Below are 15675 nucleotides of genomic sequence, written 5' to 3' on the forward strand. Positions count from 1 at the left end.
GTGGTGGCTCACATCAGTAATCCCAGCACTTTGGGAGGCTGAGGTGGGCACGTCATGAGGTCAGGAGTTTGAGACCAGCCCGGCCAAGATGGTGAAACCCCATCTCTACTAAGAATACAAAAATTATCCGGGTGCGGTGGTGGGTGCCTATAATCACAGCTACTTGGGAGGCTGAGGCAGAAGAATTGATTGAACCTGGGAGGTGGAGGTTGCCGTGAGCCGAGATCGCGCCACACACTCCAGCCTGGGTGACAGAGCAAGACTCCGTCTCAGACAAAAAAAAAAAAAAAAAAAAAAGTTACAACAATACATTTGAAACCAAAAACATTAATTCATAAAAGTACTTACCTACAACACCATTCAATACGACCTTCGCCCTCACAAGTTTTTGCCCAATGATTATCTGCCAAATTTTTCATTGCAACAGCATATTCACAAAGGGTTTCTTCATCCTCACAGTGTTCTCGCCAGATCTTATCAAAATCTCCCACTAAAAACAAAGAGATAAATGAATTAAGTTTACACTGAAACATGTCAGATTCTTGAAATAAGTTTTAGCACAATGTGAAATTATTTAAAGATAAATATAAGCAAAATTATAAAGTAAAACTTCACAAAATTTTAAACATATTTAAAATGTTTAAATAAATGTTTACACATTTAAATAAATACATTTAAATAAAAATAAAAATGTTTAAATAAAAGTTCCTTCATGTAAAGGGATGCATTTTAATTATTATTATTTAATAAATAAATGAATGCTTGATAACAGATTTGTGAAGCTGGAAAAATTGACAAAATATATGCAGATACTGTATATATGAGTTATCAGTTAATAATCCAAAGACATGCTGGTAAGAAACAATTACAGCTGAGTACTCAATAATTACTTTTCCTGTTACTGTTGGGCAATATGACTTTGCAGGAGCTGAGTACAAACACATAAACCTGCTTCTTGACTGTTATTTTCTTGTGTTTCTATTGACTGTTATCTTCTTGTATTTCTACATTTATTAAAAAGGGGTTGGTAGGTAAGATGACAATGTAAATTAAGCAATCAAGTAAATATTTCTATTTACACACTTGGACTTGCTCTAGGCATAATGTAGTTTAAAAATTTATATAATTCTAGGTCAAAAATATCAAAAATTGCCTTGAAGGAAATTACTCTGGAAGCCTCTCCAAAGTTTGTAAGCCTTAAAAAATGTCCTATATAAAAACTATAAGCTGACTACATTATCCATTCAGCTACTATCTTTTTTTTAAATAAAATTAAATCAGTCATCACAATATGAAATTGGAAACATCACTGTGATGACTAATAAAGGTAGGAGAATGCTATTGCTAAATAAAGGACATTAATGCAACTGTAATGGTAATAGAGTAAACAAAATTTATCAAGGTAGTTTCATTCACTGTCCTCGGACATAGGAGTTAGGTTCTCACGCCCCATAATGAAATGTAGGCCATTATTTGGGGACAGAATAAACTTAAAACTGTAAATAGAACAGCCAAATGTGGGAGATAATTATACTAAAATTCTTCCTCCACTTAAGATTATTGAATTCTTACATTTAAGAGGTTTTTTTTTTAAACAGAAAAGGAATTATAATAGTTCAAATGTAACAATCAATACTTAACTATTCAAATTTGAAAAACTTTCAATTAATCCCATTTACTGGGTATTTTAGGGTCTACAGTCTAATAAGTACTGAGTTGAAAACCAAACTATTAGCCCTCTAATTTGATCAAGAAAGAAGAGTAAGGATACAAACAAACCCTCTCGCACATTGTTAAGATGACTATATATCAGTCTGAGTCTTGGCCTGAATACTGATTTTAAACCTGACAGAATTATTTTTGAGGGGGCTATGTACTCATATACAAATATTTCCATTAATCACTAACATTTGGGTAGTGACTGGACTCTCAATTTGTTACATATCAGACTGGCAATAACTATTAACTTAAAAAAAGCAGGCAAAAGTTTTCTAGATTCTCAAATAAAAATTCCTCAGTTTTAGAAATGTTAAGGTATTCAAGTTCAATCATGTTAAATCATAATAAATTATAATTTATTTTAATATAATGGCCAATGTTTTTTTTTTAGCAGTTTGACCTGAATTCCTATTAATGTTTTTTTCCAGCAGTTTCATTTACAAATGACCTTCTGTGATAAAATAACTATTGATAAAACACAAGTCCAAGGAAAAAGAAAAAAGGGTGAAGTTTGAGGCAGATGCAATGTTCAGGTAGAAGGTATACACAAATGCTCTGTGAGAATACTACATACCGAAGTTCATTTAAGAGATACAGTTTGAGGGCCTGCCTGCTGTATTGGAATATTAATTTAAACACACTACTGCTTTCCTCAGTTTTAGCAACATCTTTCAGATGTAGTTATTTATCAAGTCTCTAAATAGAACTTCAGAAAGTGAGGTGTTTGAAACAATATTTTAATTAATGACACTTTCATAAACCCATGATGGTTCATAACACTACTTCTGACTTTATCCACCAAATTTGAAACTAAATCATTCATTAAGGTATTGTATAATTTTAAAGGTGGATCGTCAAGTCTAGAAGGCCTTTTTTTGAACTTTTAAGTTTCATTGTCCTATAGAATCTATACATTATAAATAAATACATAAACGTATTATATGTGCTGTTAATAGGAGTCATTCAAACAAAAGTTCTATGATAACATATACCTGGGAAAAGCTATGCTTAAAACAAACATATTTTCTTTCCCTTTCTGCAAGACTTCTTAGAGTCTACAGAATGTACAACTTGGCTGGGTGTGGTGGCTCATGCCTGTAATCCCAGTACTTTGGGAGGCCAAGGCGGGCAGATTACCTGAGGTCAGGAGTTTGAGACCAGCCTGACAAACATGGTAAAACCCCACGTCTACTACAAAACACAAAATTAGCCAGGTGTGGTGGTGCATGCCTGTAATCCCAACTATTCGGCAGGCTGAGGCAGGAGAATCGCTTGAACCTGGGAGGTGGAGGTTGCAGTGAGCCGAGATCATGCCATTGCACTCCAACCTGGGTGATAAGAGCCAAACTCTGTCTCAAAAAAAAAAAGTACAACTTAAGACAAAGAACTGGGTCCATGTAGTTTAATTGGGTGAGAATCCTAGGAAATAGGAGTAAGGAAGTGGAAAGATGGGAAGGAGAAAAAACTAATACAAGGATGCTTTACTGACGTTGCTGCTGTTGGCAAACTGAAAAGCATACCCAATGTGCCAGAATTGTGCACCTAAAGAATGGGAGGCCACGGCATTTATCTCTAAGTTCTTATACCCATTAACTGAGAATTATTAACAATCTGCACTGGTAGTCTGCATTTAGCCACTGAATAAGGGGACAATCTCAGTGAGCTCCAGCAGTGTGGGAGAAAGGCAGAACACAAAAAAGCAGCACTCATTTAAAGTGGGTCTATGTAAGGGCTAGTGAATCTGAGCTGAAAGTGTCTATCTACCATGGGTGAGGACAAAGGGTGTGCTATGTGAGGCAACAAAGGCATCTGTTAGAAATTCTTAGAGTCCTTGCCATGTCACTATATACTTTGAAACTCAATTTACTCTATAATTATTCTACTAGCTATAAGATGCAAAGAACTGAAAATATACAGAAACCTACTACCCTACAACTTTTTAGAAGACCTCTAGTTTTTCATACTCAACAAAATTCTCTGAAATACCACCTAATGAAATTTTATGGCTATCTACCTTACTGAAGTTCTAAGGAAGAATTCAAACTTTGTAGGCTAATGCAACTCAGATTAACCAAACAACTTCAATTTAACGATTTCATTAACATTGAGGAGTCTGCAGACTCTCACAAAGTGTGTTGACACTGAAAATTGATGTGATTCATAAAGTGAAGTATACTTAAATATATAACTGACAGTAGATGATGCAATTGTATATATTTTTCCTTCTTTCAACAGATTTTCTTTTAAAAATACTCCATATTAAATGCTACAGGAAATAAAGTTAATGAGCAGGCATTGGTATCAAAAAAAGGGGAGAAGACATGTGAAGAAAATGTGGAAATGCTATAAAAGAGATATGAACCTGACGGGTTCCCTATATCCTATGTAAGGCATCCTGGACCCAAAACTTTTATTTCATATATTTATAAAACAAAAATGTTTCAAACTCTGAGTACTGTATATACATTTTGTTAAAAGCCTGGTGGTTATAAAATTGAACAAAAAACATAGCTGGCCTTTAGTTATGAGAAAATTCCACTTCCCAAAATACCTCTGAAAGCTTAAGGTAATTTTAAAAATAAATGAAATTATTAAAACAGAATGAGAAAAATTAAGTATTTTCATAATAGCCCATTTTTTGTTTTTATAGTATTTAAAATAATGGTATTTAAATTTTGTGCAAAGTTTTTCAAAGTAATCTATGATTCAGGTTCTAAAATCCAAAAAAAGTTAGGGTCCACCAGTGCCCAGTATACATATTTAAAACTCCTCTACCAACTCAAACTACATATACGAATAATATATTAAAACTCAACTTTAAGGATTTTTTTATCACTTAGTTATTAGGTCAACTAACAATTAAAAAATATACTATTTAAAAGGACATTTTTTCATTATTAAAAGGTAAATCAGGAGCTAGAACTTCTTGAAGTTTGCATGAAAGGTCTAGTAAACACGGTATAAGAAACATTTAGGTCTTCAAGTTCTATCAGAACTCTCAATGAATTAATAATTAGCCTTATGATTTATTTTAATATAATGGCATTTGTGAATGACTCAAAAGTGTTATAATTAATAACCCATTTTCTTACCAATTTCTTATAGGCATTCTAGAAAAAATACATGTGTCTTAAAGTAAAAGTGAGACAGACAGAAAGAGAGAAAGAGACAGACAGGTACAAGGGGAAAGGGAGGCGTGGAGAACAAAATCTGCAATGGGTACACACATTTTACTTTGACCAACTACAGAGAATTCACAAATTATTTTTAGAAAGCACAATTTAAAAATATATGCTCTACAGCTTAAATTGTCTTACAAAATTCTAGAACAAAGTTCACATTAACATGACTTCTATTTATTGTTATCCCGTAACACTTAAATTTTTTTAAACACCCATTTTAAAAAACAAATTCATAATTTTAAACATGAGTGATGCCAACTTAAAGTTGCCAAACCAAGTTCAATATGATAATCAATGAACCAAATTATTTTGAATCTTATATCAAGATAATACCATAACTACTGCATTGACTAAACTCACCTTCAAAAGCATTATATGTCACAACTAAAAAATAAATTAAGAGCTACTAATAAAAAGACAATGACAACTAGGAAAGAATAGCACATTCATTAATTTAAAAAGAGTTCTGTTTCTAATAACTTTGTGATTAAGATATTATTACAATGCAACTGCCTTTGTAAAAAAACAAGTACAAGGAAATGGGTTTAAAAGTATTTTTGCTCTACGTTAACATCCAGAAGCGCAGCTCTAAAACAGTTCCAAACTAAAGTGAACCAATGGAATTCCTAAATTATTTATTTAGAGTTGATATTACTCTTTATGAATTAACCTCTCTCCTGCCATCTGGTACAGCATTTTTTTTCCTTCAAAATGTAACTGAATTCATATTTTCTTCAAGAGGGTTTATCTGCCTCCCACTTTATCATCTTACACCTCCCCCATCTGCCATCCTTATGGTACTTTGTCACTCATTTATACATATTGTCTATTAAAACCAGGTGTGATTTTCCCAATAGAAAGTATAAATGGAAAAGCAAAGACTACTTTTGATTTATAATTTGTATAAATTAGAGAAGTTAATTAGGGTGCTCAGTCAATGGAGGACAAAATATTTAAATTTTCATTATGCTCAAAAAATAAACATGAAAAGTATAAATAAATCAAATTAGTTGCTAAGATAAAATTCAAACTACAGATGATGGCTGTCAGTAAATAATAGTGACTCAAAAGCAGAATTTAAATTTTTCACAATAGTTACTATTTTCAAAGTAAGAGTTCCAAGGCCAGAAAAGCAATAATTTCAATGTCATTTATCTAGAGGCCATTGTTTTAAGCTTATTAAAAAGGCTTTTTCATTTTGTGTTACTGTCAAAAGAAAAACTTGCAGCTGACAGTCCAGTCGTATCCATTAAGTTCTTTAATAGCAGTACACAGATCTTTTCGAAAAATTTATTAGCTCAAGGAGAAACGAACAGTAACACCACCAGATAGATAAAGAATTACTTATATGTGAAAAAAATGAATAGGTGGTGCTAAGGTTCATGCATTTTTACATGCCAGGACCACTAGATTTTTATATACTTGATGTATATAAAAATAATATTTTTTCTCAATAACTCTATCCTAATTCTCCTTTTTAAAACATACAAAGCACAGAAAATAAGTTAGCAAGTATACATGTGATGCCATTTTAAGATAAAAATATATTTATAAACCATATACCTGATAAGGGGTTAATATCCAAGATACATAAAAAAACTCATACAACTGAATAGCAAAAAAACAAATAATCTGACTAAAAAATGGGCAATGACCTGAACAGATATTTTTCCAAAGACAACACGAAAAATGGCCAATGGGTATATAAAAGGGTGCTCAACATAACTAATTATCAGGAAAATGCAAATTAAAACCACAATGAGATACTACCTCCCATCTGTTAGGATGGCTATTATCAAAAAGACCAGAGATAACAAGGGCAGGTGAGGATGTGAAGAAAAGTGAATCCTGTATACTTATGTTGGGTATGTAAATTAGTACAGCCAAAACACTATGGAGGTTCCTAAAAAAATTAAAAATAAAACTACTATATGATTTAGCAATCCCACTTCTGGGTATTTATCCAAAGGAAACGAAATCAGTATGTCAAAGAGATATCTGCAATCCTATAATCATTGCAGCATTACTCACAATAGCTAAGAAATGAAAATAAATGGAGGTGAATCTATAGTGAAAAGACATGTGAGACTGAGAGTATAGAGAGAGACTGACTACAAAGAAGTATGAGGAAATTTTGGCAGTGATGAAAATGTTCTATACCTTATTGTGGTAATGGTTTTACAGAGATGCATGCATTGTCAAAACTCACGGAATTATATACTTTAAACAGACACAATTTACTGTACACGAATACCTCAATAAATTTAATTTTTAAAAATGATGTGCCACAAGCACGGTATATGTTACAAAATTAAAATTATATTTCATTAAATTTGAGGGCCATCAAATTCTCTAAAAAAGCAAAAAAATATGAGTATCAAAAGTCTTAAACTTTTAGAAATTCAGAACAATTTATTTAATTCTGACTTAGGCATATTGCCAAATATGGGCCGTAAGATGCCTTATCTGTAGATGACCAGACTACCAAATTCAAGTTCAAAGTACCTTTAACGGTCATTTTCTCTAACACAAGGTAAGTAAAGAAACTCATGACTAAGTGCAAACAAGTTCAGCTACCATTTCAAGGAATTAAAACAAAATGTTCAGAATTCAGATTGTCTCACATAGTTAAGCCATACACAGACCAGTCTTCTCAGCTCTTGAACACCTGATACAGTGACACATCTAAAAGTGGGATAAAAAACATCCAAGGTGTTTGGTAATTAAGAGCCAAAAAGTAACCAGAAAGCAAAAGTTTGAAAACCTGCATCTTATAGCCAACATGTTATGAATAGTCATTTCTCTAATGTGGGAAGAAAACACCACCAATATTCTGACATGCTAAAAAGGTTGGACTTTATTCATATAAAAACTTAGAAACACAAACAGCAAAAGGGGCAAAAAAAAAAAAAGAAAAAAGAAAAAGTCATTTTAATACTGAGAAGATGACAGAACAGTCTAGGTAAAAATTCCAGGAGCTATCCAGTCTTTAATGTCATAGTCCTTAAATGCATTGAAGCAGTATAGCCACAGATAAAAGAGCTGTTATTTTAAAATTTCTGTATTTTACAAGCTTATTATGTTTCCTATATGCCAAATGTTGTTTTAAGTGCTTTGCAAATATTAACTCATTTAATTATAATACCAGTCCATTGAGGCAGATATTTTACTTTATAGATGAGGAAACTGAAGTAGAGCGATAAAGTAACTTTTCCAAGGTTACACAACAAACCTGGTAGTCAAAAGCTAAAGTCATGCTCCTAACCACAAACTCTGCTTCTCTTCATAAGTTTTTAATTCATGAACTTTTATGGATATGAGCAAAGCTTTGCAATAGAGGAAAGTACACAGACTCTACTAACCACAAATGGTCTTTTGTCAGTCAAATGCAGTTATTTAGTCTCTGCAACTGCATTATTTGTTAGATTTCTGGCAGAGGTTCTCAACTCTGGCTGCCAATTCTGGCTGCACATTGGAATCACCCAGAAGTTTCATTTAACTGGTCTGGAGTGGCAACTGGTCATTTATTCTAACACTCCCCAGATGAATCCAACGTGTAGCTATGGCTTAAAACCAATGGTGTATAGCAAGGTTGTGAGCTTAAAAGCCTGGCAAAATAATACAGAGAGCCGGGGGGTTGGGACAACCTTAAGAGTCCAATTTAATTAACAAAAAAAAAACACAACAAAACAAAACAATGCATGGACTAAACTTAACATCTACAAACATTGGCTCATGGCGTATCTTCTGTTCTTGGAACAGCCTTTTATTATAAACATATCAATGATAAAAATACTTACTCCAAAATGCAAGTCTCTGAACATATCCTGTAAGGGAGATGGAAAGAAATCAAGAAAAATCATAACCAGTGTCACCAACATGTTATTCCCTTGTGAAAGTGAACTTCACAGATGGGTCTATGACCACACAGAGCACTTGCTTAGTTTAACTTTCAAACAAAAGGATTTATGAACAGCCTTTTGGAACTTAATTTTCATATGTTCAATTAAAAAGTCTTATCCTAATTTCTATATAAATGGAAATGGATACTCACATGCTGCTCTAAATGCATGAAGATTAACCACCTATTCTAAAATAAACACAGCAATGGGTATTAGTGTATCTACACTTAAAGCACAATAGGTCAGTATAGTTTAGTGGTTGTCAGATGTTAGATTTTGTAACTAGCATAAATTTCACTTCAAATTTAAGAGACTGATATATTGGGGTTGCAAAATTTTTATCTGTAAATATAAACAAATACACAAAACTATTACTTTTTTTCTTTTTTCGGGATGGAGTCTCGTTCTGTCACCCAGGCTGGAGTGCAGTGGTGCGATCTTGGCTCACTGCAATCTCCGCCTTCCTGGTTCAAGTGATTCTCCTACCTCAGCCTCACAAGCAGCTGGGACTACAGGCACATGCCACCACACCGGCTAATTTTTTGTATTTTTAGTAGAGACGGGGTTTCACCGAGTTAACCAGGATGGTCTCTATCTCTTGACCTCGTGATCCACCTGCCTCGGCCTCCCAAAGTGCTGGGATTACAGGCGTGAGCCACCGCACCTGGCTCACTATTACCATTTTTATTACCAACATACAAAGAGACATACATTATACCCACTACAACATCCTTATGAGAACAAATAAAGATACCATAATGAGTGTAAGGATACAGTTACCATCATATTTACAGAAAAATAGGATGCTATTCAGAATAACTTGGACCATTTAAAAAAGGGTAAAATTAATCTAATATACTCAATTTAAGAAGACATGGGCATAAATTAGAAAAGATGGGTATCCACAAGTTAAAATTTTAAAGTTATGAATATAAAAAGATAAAACTCAACTATCTGGAAATATTTACATTAGCTTCTTTTGTGCGTGTGCCTTAAATCTACAAGGCCTGGTGCTACATACTAAGGCTACAGAGATAAAAGGCAGAGTTTTACTCAAGGAACTAAGTTTAGTAGATAAAACAGACAAATGAACTGGTAAGTTATAAACACCACAAAGGTAGCCACAATCATGCTATGGAAGCACAAGGTAAAAGGGGCACTTAGGTAGGGGCACTTACTTATGTAGGATTCTGTGCTAGGTGCTGTACACAACTGTGTTTGTGGGGATGGGGTTGTCATGATTAATAAAAACCCAGATCTTTGTTTCAAGAGTTTACATTACAATAAACTGGCCTAAAAGACCAACCACGAAGAGGTCATTTCAAAAGAGGCCTGAGGATCGGACTCTAAGCCATAATCCTTAATAATCTAGATTTAAAGTTGTTAAAAACATTATGCTGCTAAACTTCCAGTACATCATTACTTCTGATTTAAAGAAGAACATTTTAGAAAATTTTACTTGAATTGGTGGGGGAAGGAAGAGGGGCAGGGATAATGCCCAGGAGCCATCCAATCCTTAATGCTACCCTGAAGACATAAAGACAGAATAGCTACGATTAACATCTCTACTATTATTTTTGTTACTTGAAGAGGGTAGGGATCCTGCTGCTTTTGCTAATTAGCAAGGACTAGTAAAAACAGGAGCTCCAAAAGTACTGTATGATAAAAGAGGAAAGTCTCAACTTAACTGTCAAATGTGAACAATGCATGAGATTGCCCTAGTAAATTAACAAAAATACTGCAAGAAGAGATGATTATAACAGGAACTATGCGACAAATGTGCCTGACTTATTTAGACAGTATAGAAATGGCTACCAAAAGATGGAAAATATAAAAATGTGTCAAAACTATCAATGAAGAAATTTAAAGACAACTTCTTAAAGTGTGCCTTAAAAACAAGTAGCTCTTTACACAGTGGTGTAGCGAGACTATCTATTATTGAAAAATCATTAACTCATTCAGTTATCTCAACTGATTTTTCACTCTGTATACTGTATTTTTATGACAGAAATAAATATTTCATAGGCACATATGAGTAAGGAATGAATGTGAAAAACAATTTGAACTCCCAGGACGAGCACATCCTTTAGTAAAGTACCCTGCTTTTCTTTGCAACAGAAAAATCTTAGTTCAATGTTTTCTCAAAAAGTGTTCTAATGATCACCTGAATTAGAATCACGAGGGACATTAAATATGCAGATTCCTGGGCCCCAAATCTCAGATCCACCAAATTGCTTTCTGGGGACCTAAGAATCAGCATTTTAAAAAGTTCACCAGAAGATTCTGGAGCCAACTAACGTTTTAAGAACCATTGCCTTAGATGCTTTAAAGCTGCAAACATGATATATAATTATTAAAGAAAACAAATGCACCAAAACCAACTGAAAATACTGATTTGTTTGATTTTGAAAGACTGGGACTCTTTGAAAATCAAAGCAAATTGATATTTTCTTAAGAAACATTATGGTAAACATAATTTTACCTTTCCTTGAGGACTTTAGGCTGTCACTATGAACACCTTCACTCTACTGTAAATGAAGCATAAATGGCGGCAGATATAGTTCTACTACTGTGTTGGTACCCAGCACAGCAGACACCCGATCCCTGGGAGTACTCCCTGTGTTCTGTGATGGTTCCACTTTCTTCTTCCAAACTCTTAACTACTGGTGTCTTCCAAGGATCTGTCCTCAGTTCTATATTACAATCCCACTGTGCAGTTTACTTGCCTCAACACTTCAACCTCCACAGAGGGCTTCCAAATCCTAAACTTCCAAAGGATAGATTGCAAACTAAATCATTACCATTATATATATACACCCTATAACAAGCCAATCTGCCTGACTACCCTGTTCCTCTTGCCCCCAACCCCTACCATTTCCAAAGTGTATGCTAATAGCTATCTACATTTTCCCAGGAAAGAAATATTGGCATCATCTTTGACCCTTCTTTATTTTCACTGAAACTGCCTATTCTGATCTTCAAAGTCTGTCTTCTTCTATTTTCATCATCACTACTGTTATTTAAGCTATTATTAACTTTAGATCAGGTTAGTATAAAAGCCTCCTTTCTCCTAGATTCCTCCTACTACAATAGCTGTGTTTCTCAACCTTTGTCCACTGTGTACTCTGGGAGCTTTTATATATATAGATGTCTGTGTTCCACAAAGTTCCAAAGATTATACTGATGTGGAACCAAGGCTAAGAACCGCTATGTTAGTAGGTTTATTTTCCATTAAACAATCAAGGAATCCACAACAATGCTTTTGGTTTCTAGTGTATCTTTTCAACTGCAAAAAGCCCCTAAAACGATACCTTGTCACAAAGAACACTAATAATAACAAAATCAAATAGCTAAATACTAATGTACATTGTATACCTACATGCCCTTCATTGAATTGACTATATAAATGGTCCCTTTCTCTTTTAGTATTACTGATTACTGAACTCTTTTCATTATTTTTTCTTCTGTTGGGAATGGCAGTTCAAACTCTCCTAGTGCAAACTTAACAGAACCTTCTCTGGACAATCTTCACCTTATTTATTTCACTGATCAGGCAAATATTCTATCACAAAAAGCTTTCTGATTCTGTATCAGAATAAGTATAAGAACACCACAAAAAGAAAACAGCAAAACCTCACTTGAGAAAAGAATCTGTTTCTTAAGTTTCTTAAGGTCTTGGACTTGGTCAAAATTTTAAAGCAGCTGTGTTTAAAGTCCACTGAGGAAAAAAAATAAGAAAAGTTCAATTAAAAGGAGTCTCATTCTAATTTTTAAAACAACTTCAAAACTTTGTTTCTGGAAAAACACCAACATTACATTCACTGTCTTATTTTTAGACTTTTTGGTTTAAAATTATTTTAATACTAAAGTTTTTCCCCTACTCCCACAATTCTCATTTTAAGTGTTTGCTGAAGAATAGTCAATCACAAATATATTTTTCAGCTTATCCTACATTGCCATACTAATTCACCTGTTAAGATCACCCCCTAATTCCATGACCTTAAGAATACCTCTTTTAACAGTTTAGTACATACTTTTACTTTTTTTGTGATTGATTTATAAACTGCAGGTGTTTATGTGATAAACTGTTTTAAATCTGTTTGGTATGCCGAACAAGTAAATTCAGGGATTGAGTAATTTGATAAAATGTCTCAAAGATATTCATAAGATAGGTTAAAAAAATAAAAACAAAATGGAATGAAAAGTGTACTTTTACTCCTGACAACTGCAGCCTTTTACATTTTCCTGGAATTTTTACATAAATGCTTTAAGTTTAGAAAGAGAAATTGCCAGGCATAAAAGCAATCATTATAGGAATGGGTTCATGTGAATACGATTATGAAAAAAAAATCATACAAAGACAACCAAAAACACAAATGGCTCTAATTCAGCTCTTGATTTGATACATATCTGTCAGCCTCATCTAATTAAATAATGAAGTCCCTGTTTGAAAAGCGAAACTAGCTTTTTTATTAAAAAGCTGTCTATAACTCTTATATATTTAAAATATTTTTGGTTTACATGGAGGTCAAATTTTAAAAATTATGTATGGCAAAGACAGAAAACACCTATATGTGCAAGCATATTTCCATTTATATAACCTCACTTTAAAAGACTGTCTCTTAACTATCAATGGCAGACACCAGAAATACCCCTTTGCATCACCACTGCTAGGCATCTCCCTACCATTTTTTAGTAACTGCTTCAGATACGAGTGCTGCCTGGAACACACCTTTATCTCCAGTTCTCACTTTACCTTTAGACAAATTGGCACGGAATCTCTTAAGTGGTGACACATGGCAGGCCATAAACTGGGGAAGGAAAAAGTGGTAAACGAAAAGAGTGCATTAAGCCTACCTGCTACTCTTTACAACCCTGTCCACTCTTCCCCACCCCAAGCCTGTTCATCACCATCAACTACCATCAGTTGGGCAAATGGTTCGAGAACAGTGGAAAAAAATCTTTTCTTATCACAGCAAAAAAGAACAACACAACTTATTTTCATTGTTGTTCCTGTTTTATTTTCAATTCCACTAATAGAGATAAGGGAAAAGGCGGCTCTGTTCTCCAACCTCCCATTCATTATCTAGTCCTCACTCCTGTCCTTAATATTCAATGGCTGTTTTGCCTCCTTATTCTACCCTAACTTATTTCCTTCCCTGCCATCTCTCCCCAAAAAACCCTCACCTCATATAGCCCCAACTCAGCTAATCATACCCATCCCATGGATCATCCATTCCCATCAATTTATATCTTTTCACCTAATGCAAATTGTAGGGCCACTTCCTGCTTCCCATTTTCCCTCCTATTCTAACATTTGGAGTCACTAATATTAGGTTTGGAGTTGGGGGTGGGGAACCTATATTATTCCCATAAAATATGTATAGTATTAATAATGAACTACCAAAGCGTCAAGAAAGTTATTTTAATCCTTTTAGGACTCAGCTCACTTATCTGCAAAATGAAGAAGCTATTAGATCACCACTCTAATATCTGGCTGACAATTTCCAGTTCCTAATAATAGGGATCTTAAACTACAGATTTGAGGTAGAATACAGGAATTTTCTAAGAGGCACCCAGTTGAATCTGCTGATCAGCCATGTTTGGGAATCACTGCTAAATGCTAAGAGGTTCCTTCTAGTCTAAAACTCCAAGATCCTAAGCTGGAATTTTCACTGCATTTGCTGGTAGAAAAATTGTGATAAAAGGAGTACAGTTTCCATAGTTATTGGTGCTATAGTTCAGGTATGTTACTGATTCAATGGGCCTTTGCAGACTGATCTAGCACTTAAGCACTCTTCAGATTACGATAACAGCTGACTTGCAAATGAACTTGTAAAATATGATTACAGACTGGGGACCATCAGCACAATACTAAGTCCTCAAAGTAAAACACTAAAAATTATTTCCTTAGTATTATTATGTGCACGGAGTTTTTCACAGATGGCTTTTTTACTACTAATATTTAGCCTATACGTCAGAAATAAAGGTAGAAGGAGCATGCTCATTAGGATCACTTATTCTGCTAATTCACTGATGGGGCTTTGTATATCATTCAAGCAAAGCCTAGAGAAGTCCAGATCACTGGTGAAATTCAGGGTATTAAAAGGCCTAAAGAATAGTCTCATTCAAATGTTTAAACTGCCAGGACTTTAACTCCCCAGAAGCATACTAGATCATTCACTTAGGAACTCCATGTATCTATTCTAGATCTGGTAACTTCCAATTCTCATAAACAAGGGTTCCTGTGGTTAATACTCAGGCTTAAAACATGTTTAAACATGTGGGAACTAAGTACATATAAACAGCACTTGAAGAGATGACACATTAGTGTGTTAATTTGAGTGGAACCTATTCATTTATGAATAAATGAATAATGAATAATGAAATTATTAAAAGGTAAAAATAGAAATGGAATTCTATGCTAGTCATTTTTCTCTTTAAAAAGATGCACTTAAATTCGTACAAAATAGCAGGATAAATTGCAGGAAAATGTGTCCATTTATTTCCTAATTTCTCCAAATAACATAAAATCTACAGTGAATGCCATTATGTAAGAGCATTCTTTGAATATCAAGAATGATGCAGTTGTTGCTATGGTAACTACTCATTTTATTGACTAAATTGTGGGTTTGGGTGGCATTCTTTCAAAAAACATATTTCAACATTCTAAGTAGGTCTGATAAGACTCTTGCTATTGCTATCTGTTAAACAATAACTACAAGCCCCATTTGGGTATGATTAAGCAGCCTCTATTAAAAGCTAAGCTTGATTTGCTAAGGAAAGAAACCTTTAAAGTTTGAAAAATGAAACATATCAACTACATTCAAAAGAACAAAGGATACTTAGTTTTAACTTTCTCGAGTAGTTGA

At 33.9% G+C, this 15675-nt stretch overlaps 1 protein-coding gene across 1 annotated transcript in view; it reads right to left on the minus strand.

Moving 5' to 3' along the window:
* Positions 1–15675, minus strand: part of BMT2 (base methyltransferase of 25S rRNA 2 homolog) — a 116285-nt gene that overhangs the window by 99168 nt on the left and 1442 nt on the right. Inside the window, exon 2 of the mRNA XM_003261206.3 lies at positions 349–490. Coding sequence (XP_003261254.1) covers positions 349–490 — 142 coding nt within the window. The remainder of the gene's footprint in view (positions 1–348; positions 491–15675) is intronic.

Source organism: Nomascus leucogenys, chromosome 13, assembly GCF_006542625.1.
Source record: "Nomascus leucogenys isolate Asia chromosome 13, Asia_NLE_v1, whole genome shotgun sequence".
NCBI classification, from domain to species: domain Eukaryota; kingdom Metazoa; phylum Chordata; class Mammalia; order Primates; family Hylobatidae; genus Nomascus; species Nomascus leucogenys.